Source organism: Melanaphis sacchari, unplaced genomic scaffold (genome assembly GCF_002803265.2).
Source record: "Melanaphis sacchari strain LSU unplaced genomic scaffold, SCAv2.0 Contig53_pilon_pilon, whole genome shotgun sequence".
Lineage (NCBI taxonomy): Eukaryota > Metazoa > Arthropoda > Insecta > Hemiptera > Aphididae > Melanaphis > Melanaphis sacchari.
Window position 1 is genome coordinate 1,353,338 of NW_020271371.1, and position 15,594 is coordinate 1,368,931.

A 15,594-nucleotide genomic window follows, 5' to 3' on the forward strand; every position below is an offset into this window, starting at 1 on the left:
CATTAGTTGCATTAAAATACTTGTTATTGTTTTTTATGTTATTTACTTTGCTAAAAGTATACGTAATATAAAAAAAGAATGGCTACAATATTTGGTGTATCGTTGAATCCTTTTTCAACTCCTGTGGGTGAAAAAATTGGTGAGTTTCTGTTTTAATTCACAGTGCTTTAACCATATTGATCTTTTCAAATAACTTTATTTTAAAGACAATTTTCACCGTTACACCTACATTAAATGTATACTTAAAGTTTTTAGTGGCTTATAGTGCCATCTTTGAGATCTTTTCAAAATAATATTTAAAAGTACATTATAACTAATTATGAGTGTGTAGAATATTATTAATATAATTGTATTTTGAATATTTTGGGAGTATTTGCATATTATTAATGGTTTAGCAAAATAAAAATAAATATTAACAATTTTATATTCATATCCTTCTCTTATTGCATTGAGAACAGCAACAATATAAATCATCTGTGGTTCTTATGTTTTTAAATTTTTACTTAACTTGCACATTGTTGTTAATATGAAGAAATATAAATGTTACTAATATGCAACTTACCTAAATAATAACAATAGCTGATTAGTTTATTTATACACTCATTTTAGTATGTGTAATTACTAATTAATAACAAATCTAGGGATAAAATACCAAATGTATATTTACTTAAATATTACATAGCTATATCATTTTATAGTTAACTATCAAATTAGAATATCAAAAATTATGAAAATTACTATCGTAATACTACAATAATCTTGATTTAATTTGCTGCTATTGGCAATAACATTTAAAAATTGAAATTTGGTATACTTAATGTTGAAATTAACTATTATTTTTTTCCTTGTTAACTTTTAAAGTTAAAACATAATTGTTATTTACTATTTAATTTTTTATCTGATGTTATCTTTTGATCATTTTTACTCATTACCATAAATAGTCCGTAAAATAGGGATTTTCTTTAAAAAAACGTTTTACCCTCATATATTGTCTCTATTTTATTAATGCTTAATTTAAAAAATTTTTAAAATACCCATTACTAGATTAAAAAATAAAGTATTTAAGAACAAAATAATTTATCAGGTTTGTCAGATTATATTTTTATTTAAAGTTTGATAATAAGCAAATTTATTCTAACATTTAAATTAACTAAGTAACATCAATTTTTCTGAATGTTAAAATTGCCATGTTATGCATTTAATAAGACAAAGACAATAGATACGGGTATAACTTTGTCTTAATTGACTGTTGATATTGTTTAAACCTTTTTATATATATTATACCTACTTCTTTTAGGACAAAAAAATCAAGAAAAACATAATTTTTATAATCTTTTTTTTATAACATTTTATTTTAAAATAATCTATACATTTTGTATGAATATCATTAAACTACTTATTATAAATTATAATATTATATTGAATGTTTATCAATAGAATTAGCAACTGATGGGGGCTTGGCTTCTGAAAACTGGTCGCTTAATATGGAAATTTGTGATATGATTAATGATACAGAAGAAGGCCCTAAAGATGCAGTTAAAGCAATTCGTAAAAGATTGCTTCAAAATGCAGGCAAAAATCATAAAATAATTATGTATACCTTAACAGTAAGTATTGTAATTAATAAAAGATTATGATTATTTACATTATTTCATTAATTATAGGTTTTGGAAACATGTGTAAAAAATTGTGGTAAACGATTCCACATTTTAGTTTGCAACAAAGAATTTTCTCAAGATTTAATTAAACTAATTGGTAAGTAAACAATTTAAATACTGTTTTTGTAAATTATTTATTTTCATAACATGTGGTCTAATTTAGGTCCAAAAAATGATCCACCAACCATTGTTCAAGAAAAAGTTTTAAGTCTTATTCAAAGTTGGGCAGATGCATTTCGTAATCAAACTGATTTACAAGGAGTTTACCATGTATATAGAGAACTTCGTCAAAAAGGAATTGAATTTCCTATGACAAATCTTGATACTATGGCCCCAATACATACACCACATAAAGTAAGTCTTGCACAGATAAAAATTAAATGTTTATTATTTTTATTATACTTTTTTATAGAGTTTTTCTGAAGAGCCTAAACCAGTAGTTGGTTCACATTCTAGTGATCAAACTAATAGTCGTTCAAACAGACCTGATCAACTTCATAAACTGAATTCTGATTTGGAGTTAGTTCGTGGAAATATGACAGTGTTAAATGAAATGCTCTCAGAATTAGTACCAGGAAAAGAAGAGGAATCAGATGTTCAACTTTTAACTGTAAGTAGCTTAACAATTAACATACATACAATCATTAAAAATATTTGTATTAAGAGGATGTCACAACTTGAACATGTGGTCTCCATCTTGAAAACAGCATATTTGCATTCAGCAGTTTTAGTTTTGTGTTGTTGTCTCTTAGTACTAGAGTGAAATGTTTCATTATCTATGTTTTTGTGACGCTGGTTTTTGAAATATTTTATTTACTTGGAATTCCCTTAAATGTTAAAATGTCATGAAAAAAAAATCAAAAACAGAACATATGTTCTTGCCTTTATGTTTGATAATTGGTCAAATTTCTCAAAATATAATATTCAACGATATAAAATTGGAGCTACTTAATTATATTTTATTGTGTTGAATGTTTGTTAGACTGAAAAACTTAAGCTGGTGTATCATATTCTTGATAATATGTATTATTTTAAATAATAGTATTATCAATAAAAATAATTAATTGTTTATATATATTAAATGTTTATTTACTTAATTTTTAATATGATTATAAAACAAAAATAAAATTTTATAAAAATACTATATTTTTAGGACTTGTATACCACATGTAAAGCAATGCAAGAAAGAATTGTTGAACTCCTGGCTAAATTATCAGATGGTGAACTTACTGAACAGCTATTATTAGTCAATGATGATTTAAATAATCTTTTTCTAAGGTTAGCTTTAACATAACTCAATATTTCAAAAATCATAACATATATTTATAAGTTTATGTTTTTTAAAACAGATATAGCAGATATGAAAAGAATAGAGAAGCAAGATGTAATACTACTTCTGTAGATGGTCCTTCTATAAAAACAACTGATTTGCTTCAAGGTTTTATTGATGAGCCAATTGCCACAACTTCAAATCAATTTTCAAAATTAAGTAATTATACCAATTTTTAATAAATCACCATAAGTCCATAAAGATTAAATCCTTATATTAGTTATTACTAATATTTTATTCTAATATATTCATCATTTTTCTATAGTCAGTTACATAATAAAAGTGTCTTTAATTCAGTGGCAACAAATAAAGGCATAGATTCTATAACATTATAATAGGCAATGTTGCTATAACTAACGAGACTAATTGGGTGGAATTTTGTTAAAAAAAGTTTAATGGATTGAATATTTAAGTGTTACATATTTTATTACTCTGATAGTTATTTTTTTTAACTTCTAATAATAACGCCACAACATAGGCGTGGACGATGTGCCCAGGCATGTCCTGTGAATTTCATGGGCTGAAGTGCCTAATGTCTCAATCAAATTTCTCATGTATTAATAATAATTGTAATTAATATCCCTTGTTTACCAAAATCAATTTTAGATTATAGTTTTATAGTAAAAATGAAAACATGATAATTTACTGTGGTACACTTTATTATTGAAAGTCTGTATGTAGTTTAACGTGAAGACGTGTAGTGACTAGTATCATATATTAAAAATTATTATGAGTTAATTGTAATTGTGTATTGAGAAACCAATTGTTCAATTTACAAAGTAAAACTTGTGATCATCTATTATTGATTATATAATTTTTCATTTATTTTTCCTTTTTGATTATATTTTAATTTTATTGTTAACCCACCAAGACTACTCTATCAGAAATGATGTACGGTAGTGTGCAACTTGTATCATTATATAATATATATATTATAAGCACATTAAACTTAAAAAAAGTCTAATAGTATTATATATATGGGCACTACCTACTTTTGGAGTTTGCGCATGCTCCTGCGCAACAAGTTAACTTTTTTGTTATTTCCTTAATATAAAATATAAATTATTAATTTGTATTGACTTTAAATTATTTTTATTCTTATTAACTAATCTTAGGTATTGATAATGAAAAGCCTAAACAAAAGCCGCCTGCAGATTTGCTGACTAGTATTCATACAGATGACTTTGATATGTTTGCTCAATCTCGATCAGTATCATATGAAAACACAAAAGTTGGGTAATAACAATATTTCAAGATAATGCTAATATTTTATTTCTGGGTATAGAAATTAAAGTAATATTAAAAAATATTTAGAGGAAGTAGTTATGATGCCAATTTAAAGCCAGATCAAGTCAACAGTTTAGCTTCTTTGACTCAAGCTCGATCACAAAACGTGACAACAAAAGATGTAAGTATTTATCTGAAATTTCTTTGTATCATATTAATATAATCCATTTTATATTTTTTTAATATACAATTAATAGATTGTATATTCTTTATAATTTAAATCACGTTTGTATAAAGCAATTATTATTATGTTTGTAATACTTGTGTGGGTTCTGACCTTAGGATTGTGCTCATGAAGATGTCATCAGGGTAAGAGTATATTGTTTATAACATGAAATTAAATCCTGATAATAATTTTTAACATTACATGCTTGACATATATAAGTAATTTTGTCTGACTATCTCAATTTACATGTAATGCAAAAATTAAAACAATTATTTATTATTATTTTAAGGTTATGCATCATATGTTTTTGTATCTATACTTATAATATTAATTAAATGCATGTTGATAATTTTTTATCAATTTTTAGTTCAATTTGTATTTTTCAGTTCTAATTAACAAACACCAAATATTATGAATGCAACAATAATATATAAATTTGATCAATGATAATTAAAGTTGTTATCAAATAAAAAATTTTCCCCAAAATTTTTTATTATTTTAATATAGTTTATGAAATTAATTATACTCTTATAAATAAAAACTATATATAATAATTATGTTTTCTAAAAAAAAAATTTGAGCACTCGTCTAAAAATTATGCTTCTAATTAAATAATTTGTGCATCTACTAATTAACAATCAATTATAAATAATTTATAGTTAATACACTTTATTGTTTCATATTGTATATATCCATTAAAAAAAAAATATTACATACATTTTTTCGATTTTATTTATATTTATATTTTTTAAACAACTTTATACAACAATTAAATAAAGCTTTTTTTTTAACTGTTTATTATTTGTAAAATATTATACCTAGTTAATTATTTCTAACAATTAATTTCATAAATATTAGGTATGTTTATTTTATTATAAAAATATGTTTTTAATATTTCAGATGCATAGTGAACAGGATTTTGATGAAATAGCAGCTTGGCTCAGCGAAAATGTAAGTTAATGTGTATATAATAAAAAATATATATTAGTATTACATTTTTAAATACATTTTATAATATAATGTTTGGTAATTTGAAAAATGCAAATTTTATTTGATAAAGTATTGATCATAATTTCTTATTGTGCAGTTATTTGTACTTAATAATTTTAATTTTAATTTACTGAAATAGAGTGAATTCTTGAGTTTATTTATTTAAGTATAATTTGTGTTTAATATTTTTCATAAATATATATTATAATTCTTTTTTAATTGTTTGATTTTGCCTTAAATATAACTGTCCTGTACTTTTGTTTCTTAAAGATATTAAAATTATTTTTATATTAGTCCAATGGGTTATCAATTTAATGAAAAAAAAAACTAATAATTTTCTCATCTAATATCAATGTATGTATTTAATATCATTTATTATTTCTTTTAATGACTACTTTTTTCTCTAAAAATTTTTAGCCAGGAAGTTCTACAAAAATTGGAAATGAAGTTGAAGAATCTTTATCAAGCAGTGAATTTGAGAGATTCCTTGCTGAAAGAGCAGCAGCTGCTGAAAATTTACCCACAGGAAGCAATGGAAATGAATCAAGACGTAACAAAGAAAAACAAGGCGATACAATGTTTGCTTTGTAAATATTTAATTTCCTAGTCAGTAATTGAATATTAATCATAAATTTGTTAAGGTATTAATCCATATTATTGCGTTTATTCTAAATTAAGAGAAACCATAATATTTTGTAGTCCGTTATCCAAATCAATTGTTCAATCATTATTTTTAAAATAATCACATATTTTAAAGATTATATAGATATTCATTCAATAATATTGTTCTTCGTGGATTACTAAACATATTTTATCAGCTAATATATTTCAATTGGAATGTATAAATACAATATCCAGAAAAAATTGAAACTGTATTTGTTTTTTTCAATTTCTTCTGTAAATCAAAATATTAGGAATGATGTTAATTTATTTATGATATGCAATTACTTTTTTTTTTTAATTTTTAACTACAATCATGTATACAATCTTATTCCACTATTTAATATAAGTGATCAGTTTGACAATATTGTTTTAACATTGCATGAATTATTCCAATAGGTTAATTTTTTTAAATTATTATCATTGTCATAAAATTATAATAAATAATAAGTTTAGTTTCTATGCTATGAATAATTTTTTCTTTAAGCTTTGTAAGCAACAGTTATTATTGAGCTAAAATATTTTAAAATTCTTATTTGGTTGTATGTTGTTATTTGTTGAAATATTTACATTTTCTTTATTAAAAATAACCTCTTTTATCTTTATATACCTATGAATTCCAATTGTTATTTATTTAAAGATGTATTTGTTGTTGATTTTATTTTATTTTTAAACATTTACTAGTTACCCATGTACCACTTGTAAGCACTTTTTAGTTTAAACGTTTTATTTGTTTAAAATGTATAAGTCATTTTATATTATACTTATAGTATATTAAGTATTGTGTTGCACCATATACACTATTGATATGGGGTTATTAATTTATTTTGGAACTAATTATAATTTAAATATTAATTTAATAAATATGCTATAAATAATATAATTATTTTATCGTGTTCACTGTGCCACCGTGATTGTATAAATATGTACAAATACTTTGGGTCTTTTGTTTTAAATGTTTAATTTTTGAGAACATTGAATTAATTAAAATTTGTACTTGAGGATAGTTCAAACTATCTTAACTCTTGAGTATAAAAATATCAATTTTTTTGTTTGTAATATTATACTCCATATTTTTATTGTAATATGCCATGAATTCTTATTTAGAGAATTCAATGACATTATTACATTAGATGTTAATCCATTAATCAACAGTAAAAATTACAAAATAATTGTTTTCAAATCTAAGTTTATAAAATGTTATAATTGTGTGGAATGCAAAGTAATATTTATCATTATAATTAAATTGAACCATAAATAATATAAAAAATGAATGAATAATCTTATATTATGGTTTTTGTTTATAATAAATCCTATTGGCTGCCATGCATGTTAATAATTTATTTAAATTATTAATAAATGTTTTGATTAAAGTCGCATTCATTGTCACTTTTCTATTGGAAGGTTTTTTTTTTTTTTTGATTTTTTAAGTCCTTGTGACCTTATAAATTTAATATTTTAGTTTTTATTGATTATAAACATAAATAGCATATTTTATATTAATGCATTATGTATTCATTAATTGATTAATATATTTATGTATATATAGTCTTCAGTCTTATACAAAATGAATGAGAATGATGATATTATATTAGTATTTATTGAATCACATTTTATAATACATAAGTTTTGAATAGTGGATGATAGATAATGAATAACTATTAACTGGAAGTAAATATTTAGAATACAATATTTGAGTTTTCACAACACCAAAATATGGTCTTCGTGTAATTAGTTATACTTGATATGATAAATTTAAGTTATTAAACTGTTATGAATAACTAAATAGTAAATATTAGCAAAGACTAGTCTAAAATTTATACTTTATACACAAAGACTAAAGAGTAGAGATACCTTAGATTTCTAGTTTTGATAGGCTTACTATTGGTTAATAGTTACCATCGTAATTTAAAATAATATCTTAAACCATGCTTATCTTAATATGTCATACTACTAATTAAAAATAATCCATGTAGAAAAAAGTGATAACTCATTCTAGCAGTTTTAGAACAATATCAACAATAAAAAAATGTTAAGTTAACAATATTTTAGTGACAATCACATTGTTTTTAAAATTATACATGTTAAAAAAGGTAAAATAAACAGTGTTTTTTTTACTTCTATACAACAAGTAAAACTTAAATTGTTCAAAAACTGAAAAGAGCAATCTTAATGAAGAAATGTGTAAAAATGTATAAAATATATTTTAACAAATGACACAATCATAATTGGAAAAAGGAATACATATTTATGTTAAAATTTCAGTACTATAATTAAATATGTTTTTGGTAACCTTGATTACTAAAAATTTAAACCATCTTCAGTAGAAATCATTTTCATAGTTTGTATCAAATTCAAATTTAACACATTCATAATAGTAATTAACTCAATGACAATTGAAAAGGCATACTCGACATTTACTACAACACAAGTCACATTCACAATTATTATTCATTAATGTATATTATATTATGGTAGTTATATTACAATATATTGATATTAATAATAATTTGTCTGTTATTAACTTATAAGTTAATGCCATAGATTGATGTGAATAGCTGGTTTGTGAGATAAACAGCTCAAAATTAATCTATGCCAACATTTATAAATTTCTCTATAATATGTATTAAATAATAATAAGTAAAATTATATTCTTAAATAATATTTTTTGAATAATCTTCAATTAAACATGTAACTTAAATTGTTACTTTTCTTGAAAATATACAATTTTATTAAAATTTGAATTTGTTATAAAAAAGTATAAAAATAATTGTACAAATGTATTTTTGATGTTTTTAAGTTGGTGTAAGAATAACTTATAAAAAACCTTGTTTTGGATTGTTAAGATTTTTCACATATATTCAAATAAAAATATATATATATATATATCCATTTATTGAATTTATTTTTTAATAATAACTAAATCATAGCAATAGTCATATTAATTTCAACAATTTGTTTTATTTAAATATTATTCTTAAATTTATTTTCATATTTTTTCATTGGTACCCCTTAGTCATAGTGTTGATACAGTAATAATTGACAAACTTTCTAATTTAATTATATACACAATTTTATATAAATGCTTTATTTTATTTGGCGTACAGTTTATAATGATTCATGTTTAAATATATTTCTGTTTTTCAAAAAACTTAAAAACAGAATATGAATAATTCCTATTATATGTTATACAAGTTAAATAAGTTACTGATGTAACAGTAATTGTTTAATCATTATCCACTTCTGAAAATGTCATAAAAATATAAAATAGTACAATTTTAGAAAGTTAGTTAGAATCTTTATTCTAGACTTCTTAGTGCTTATTGTTCTATAAAATTTAACACTAAGTTTTGATAATAAACAGTTTATATTTATGTTTATTATTATAATTAAAATTATAGTAATATATGTATTAAATTTATAGAATATGTTATTAATTGTTTTAAATACTAATAAAAATGTGGTGCATGCCGTATGGTATAGATAAAATTAAAATATAAATGTTAATAATTTAAAATGGTTTTATATATACTTCATGCTAACACAGTTTTATTCGGCGTATAGTATAGGCAAAATGGGTACATTACTGTAGTGTTCTATGTTGTCAATAATTCTAGAAGATTTTATAGCATTTAATATCTTAGTGTATCACAATTTTTTTCGCTGAGAGAAAGTGGTTGGCACCAACCAAATCGAACTACAGGCGCGTATACAAAGGGGGCTCTAGGGGTTCAAACCCCCTCGAATTTTCAGGAAATAATAGTTTTACTATTTATTAGTTTAGTTTTATTTAATTGCCCGCATTGTCATCGTAATATGAGTTATGTATATATAATGTACGAAAATATACACCCCTCCCCCACAATTTTTTTTTGTGTATGCGCTTGTCGAGCCATGCTCCGCCGCAAACACCCACATATATTAAAATATGATTTTATCTAACATTATTTTAGTTGTTAATTGTTATAAATTTCAAAATTACAAAAAAAAAAAAAAATTATAAATACATATTATACAGAGTTTGTCAGCACAAATGCATAGAAATGTATGCAGTTTTTTTATAGTAAAAAAATTTAGGTTCTGAAAATAATTTCAGACAAATTAATGGTCCTTATATTTTCGGGAACAACGGGCAAAACGACCACTGTGAATTCAAAGTGTTACACCAAAATCCTGACCCATTTTTTTCCTGAACTGCAACGTCGACATGTCTGTTAGGAAAGTGTGATTTCTACAAGTTGGGTCAACATTAAACACAGCTTGTACCTCAATGGAAGTTCTTCGCAAAAAATTCTCTGGACGTTTTATTTCGCGCTTTTGGGGAAATTCCGTGGTCTCTTGTTCTCCTGGCGGTCTGGCCTAAGAACATGTGATTTTTTCTTGTGGGTCACTTAAAATCAAAAATCTATCAACATAAGCTACGAACCCCTGCATACGTTTTTGCATTTTTTGATGAAATAAAATTTTCTTTACTGCAATCACCTCTAAAGTAGCATCATTTTGAAAAACATGTGTTTGTTGTGATAGAACCCGTACATACAAACAAAGTGTAAATAAATATAAATACATAATACTTAAATATTCAATACTATTTTCTCAGTACCTACTAGCTGGTACTTACTCACCTTTAAATTTTAGCTTTAAAACAGTTTTTTCATAATAATCTTCTAGTCACAGACTTCAAAACTTACAACCAGTGGCAGGCCTAGGATTTTGTTTTGGGAAGGGGGACCCAAACCTGAATTTTTCTCGAATCGTGATTATAAGTTTTACATTACAGTTATATTCTTACGCATCTTATGGGCCAAGGGGGCCCAAATGTTTACAACTATCTTTATTATAAATTAACTTAAAAAATAAGAATAAAATACTTATTCAAGCAAGGTTAGATTAGATTAGATGAATATTTTGTTAGTAGGTATATTAAATAGTAAATACCAAATTATGGTTTTGTGTACCTATTTTATTTTATAATAAAATAATTAATTTCCAATAATCATAGTAAAGTTTTCAAAATTAGCATTGGTGAAACGAAAATTACATTAATTATTGATCTAATACATAAAATAAAATTTTCATTCCCGAAATAATTACATATTTTCTGATTCGTTCATTTTATAAAATTAATTTCATTTTAATATAAAAATTAATAATATTATTATTCAATCAAAATAATAATTTAAGTATAAAGGATTTAATTTTTTTACATTTTAAATTAATGCTATAAAAATATGTAATTTTTGTTACCATGTAAAAATATTACAATTAAATAGGCAGGTAATAAAAGTATAAAAATTATATTTTAAAATAGGTTATATCTCTGGAGGTTTGTTGCAAATAAGTTAAATTACAACTTTCATTATTAATGTATTATGTATTATGTAAGAGCTAACAAACAGCAAAAACGTTTACTAAATAAAAATTGCTGCTGAAGTATTCTTAATAGTTAAACAACTTACCATGACTAAATAGATCTATATTCTATTTCTATAGGTATTTACTATTTTATTTATATAGTCATGACGTAACGTTTTACGAGTATACAAGCGGTAACATCTTATCTTCTTTAAATCGTAATCATATGATAAAATAATTTGTTACTAACTTCAATATAATAAACGTTTATGTTTTAATCAGATGTCGTTTCTTAGTTAATATGTAAAATTTTCTCATTGAGACACCGACTATCTATAATGGGGGTGTTCGTAGTTCGTACACTTCGTACTTCATGTTCCTAACTCTTAAACACTTCATTTAATTCGTTATTCAAATAATTTATTTTTATTTTTATTTCTTTTTCGTTACTTTAAACTTTAATTATTATTTAAATTTCATCGATAATACTTGTAACACGTTCGATTCATACACGACGAAATGTATGCTGTAAAAACACCTAGCAAATACATGACAGCGAAAACTAGAAGAGGTGCGTTAATTTTTTTATTTAAAAGACCTAGAAGGTTACCTATTTATAACGCAAGACATGAATTAGATATTTAAAAATATTTTTTGCTTACATTTTTTTCCAGGCATTCGCCACAGTTTTGATCGACTCGATTCTTTTAGAGAAAATTTAAAAAAAGTCAATGGAACAGAAGAAGAAGAAGAACTACCATCGTATGTATCTATCACTTGATTTATTATTTAGAAATTTTAAACCATAATATTATATAAATGTGTTGATTGTACATGTAATTGTTGATTATGTCCTAAAGTCCTGAACCAAAGCCGGTATTTCATTCTAATGGCCATCGTAAGGCTTTAAAGAAGTGTCCTCCATCACCTCAAGATGTTTTAAGTCCCCAACACGAAAAACTTATACATTATATCAATGACTGTAAGTATTTTATATATTTCAAATAATGTTTATAACTTGATAAGTAAATTATCATTTAAAATAAATTCATGTTTAAAAATTTAAACTTAAATTTCTATTTTATATTTAATACTTTTGTTAAAACCCTATTTACCTTTTATGATATTTAATAAATGTACAATAATTATTGAGCCCTATCTTAGAATGATGTTTAGATATCTAATTATTAATTAACTAAAGTTAAGTTGAACTGTAACTATTTTACTATTTAAAAAAAACCTAACGACTTTGATTGTTACGCTTTGCTGCTAATATTAATTTTAAATAAAAAAATATGATTAACATTAAGCAATACAAAATTTTAAAAACTTATTGATGATACTTATTGTTTTGGTACGACTTTGATTCTAGTAGAACTTATAAATGTATTATTTGGAGAGGTTTTTAATAATTGAATATATTTAGTAACTTGAAATCTTATAGCTTGTATTACATTTAATTTGGTTTCCCAGTGGGTTGCACTAGTTAATTTTAGAGTTAGATTATTTAAATGTATCAGTAAGACATTCCAATCATAAGTTTCATCCTAACGTGTATTAGCTAATTTCTTGAATTTTATTTAAAAAAACATGATTGCTTCTAGACTATCATGACGCATGTACCTAGGTTGTGCTTACCTCTAAAGCAAGGTCTTTTGCCAAATGGAAAATTTCCTATTCTTCAGTAGGTTATTGACCAAACTACATTAAATAATATTGTATTTTTGTATTTGAGTATTGTAATTACATACCTAGAAATATTTATAAACTAAAATTATTTCTTAGTGAAATGTGTTATTTCTTGATATTTATTCATTGGTTAATTGCATATTTTGTATATTACGATAATAAATAATTTTATAAGACATTGTTTTCTATATAAAAGGTTGGCACACTACCCATTTTTATTGGTTCTTAACACATCGATCATCGATAAACTTGTGACGTTTAATATAATTTTATTGATCCAATGGCCAGGTCCTAACATAACATATTGTGTTTGTAATCAAAGACTAAATAAAACAAAAAAAACCATTAAAACCCTTAATAATATTCAAGATATAAAATATTAGATAAATATATGTATTTTATTTAAAAAATAATCAAATAATTTAATTCTTTCACTTTATATTATTTGTATTTTCCTTTATTTACTATTTTAACCCTAGAATTTTAAATTTCAGCTTGGCACTCGGTTATAGAAGATGAAGAATCATCCAAAAGTATGTTAATTTACTGATGGTTTTAATTAAATAAAATTTGTATTAAGTGATATTTTTTTTTTATCATTTTATTAGGTTCACAAAAAATAATTTATTTCAAACCTGAAAACACTGCAGAAGTTCTAAATGGTATTAAAACTTATTTAAAATTAAAATTGTAGATTTTATCAGATTTTTTTTTAGGTTTTCAAGCATTTGATTTAGACACATATTGGATCAAACGTTTATACAACAATATCACTAAATCAGTGCCATAAATTTTTGGTATAGTGAATATTTTAGAAATTATTTTACCAGACTCGCCCATAGCTCACAATGTATCGAAGACACATGAACACTTGCGTGAATAATTAGTCATTATTGTGTACAAAATCGTAGAAATGAATCTATGTCTTTAATCACTTTGAATGGGACAGAAGGGAAAATATCGCAACTAGTAGTTAATTAGTATTACCTAGTAGTAGAATTCAATGTTATGAAAATACCAACTTTATTATTGTAAAAGTATTGATTTTAGCTAATTGTTGTTTCCTCATAATGAACTGTTGTTTGTTTATAGTTATTATTATTATTATTTTTTTATTATTATTATTGTCACATTATTATACAAATTTATGTTGTGAGTTATCTGAACAAGACTGAAATTTGTGTAAAAAAAAAAAAAATAATTGATTGCAATCATTTTATTTTTAATCCTTATCATTTTGAATATTATGAGACTTAAGCCAATATTTTATTGTTTGTTAAAGTTTGAAATTACTTTTTATTATTAGTAAAAATATTAGATAATAATTAATTCCCAACGATCATGAATACTGGCTTTTTGTCTCATTTAGTAAAATAGCTGTTTAAAAACAAGTTTTACCTTATTAATCCATTAATTATTTTTGAAAATTATTAAAAATGAGGGGGAACATACAAAATAGAATTGTTATTTCAGTAAATTATGAATTTTACCTGATCAACATTTATTTGCTTAGGTAAAAACAAACAATTAGTTCCTAGGAAATAATTGTGTATCAATTCAATTATTTTTTTAATGAAAAGCAAAGACTGCCGAGCTTTTAAAATACTTTTATTTAAAGTCTCATATTATAGACTAAAATTTCATTTGAATTGGTATACTAATAAATATTTTTTTTATAAATTGTTATTAGCTACTGATATTTGTAATTAAAAAAATGTTTGATCAAATATTTTGTTTAGTTGTTGGTAATAATTATTATATTTATTAAATAGGTATCAAAAATTGCTATATTACATTTTATAAATAAATGCGATAATTGTTTTATGTACTACTGATAAATGTTATAAATTAGTATGCTTTATTTGAATGAATATATAGTAATTTAATGTTATTTTTAGTTTTATATTTTGTTTTTATATAGTGACAGTAGACTTGTATATTCTTGAAGAATGAGGCATGGTCGATGATAGTTAACTGATTCTCTGTTAATCGGGAGTCGTCGTCTCTAGAATTTCAACTATTCCATAGAAATTATAATTATTTAAAATTTTAAAACATTAAATTAATTTAATATGATTATAATATATGTGTGATCATTTTGACGAAATTCATGAACAAGCTAAATATTTTACTGAAGTAATGGAAAAATAAACTTATTAATTGATGAATGTTAAATTATTATTTAAAAATAATTATCTGAACAAAAAAAAAGCCAAATAAATTATCAAATGATGAAATTATTGAACTTCGATACTATAAAATTATATAAAAAATATGAATTTTGTGTACAATATTTGACAAATTATTAATGATGAATGAAATAAATGTTTAAAAAATGAAAATATTTTACATGTATCAACATTATTCGATGTTAATAGATTCATGGTTATAAAAAGTATTATCATTTGATGGAATTAATGAAATTATTAACAACTTTTGTGGAATTACAGAAGAATCTA

The 15,594-nt window shown here is 23.3% G+C and overlaps 2 protein-coding genes across 3 annotated transcripts; both read left to right on the plus strand.

Annotated features, from left to right (window-relative positions):
* Window positions 1-78: 78 nt before the first annotated feature.
* On the plus strand, window positions 79-6,224 carry LOC112599622 (TOM1-like protein 2). Of its 2 annotated transcripts, XM_025346601.1 has the most exons (12): window positions 79-139; window positions 1,438-1,607; window positions 1,665-1,755; window positions 1,822-2,012; window positions 2,071-2,268; window positions 2,812-2,936; window positions 3,008-3,147; window positions 4,104-4,224; window positions 4,303-4,396; window positions 4,558-4,584; window positions 5,342-5,392; window positions 5,849-6,224. In XM_025346601.1, the coding sequence occupies exons 1-12, from the start codon at window positions 79-81 to the stop codon at window positions 6,020-6,022; spliced, it is 1,443 nt and encodes a 480-aa protein (XP_025202386.1). In that variant the 3' UTR covers window positions 6,023-6,224. The 2 variants fall into 2 exon arrangements, with proteins under 2 accessions (XP_025202386.1, XP_025202387.1); XM_025346602.1 differs by lacking the exon at window positions 4,558-4,584 and having other exon boundaries at window positions 5,849-6,223.
* A 5,557-nt stretch (window positions 6,225-11,781) lies between these two features.
* Window positions 11,782-14,319, plus strand: LOC112599586. Its single transcript, XM_025346536.1, has 6 exons — window positions 11,782-12,017; window positions 12,121-12,208; window positions 12,307-12,428; window positions 13,630-13,668; window positions 13,744-13,797; window positions 13,852-14,319. Exons 1-6 carry the CDS (start codon window positions 11,966-11,968, stop codon window positions 13,923-13,925), a joined length of 429 nt encoding a protein of 142 aa, XP_025202321.1. The 5' UTR covers window positions 11,782-11,965; the 3' UTR covers window positions 13,926-14,319.
* Window positions 14,320-15,594: the final 1,275 nt, after the last annotated feature.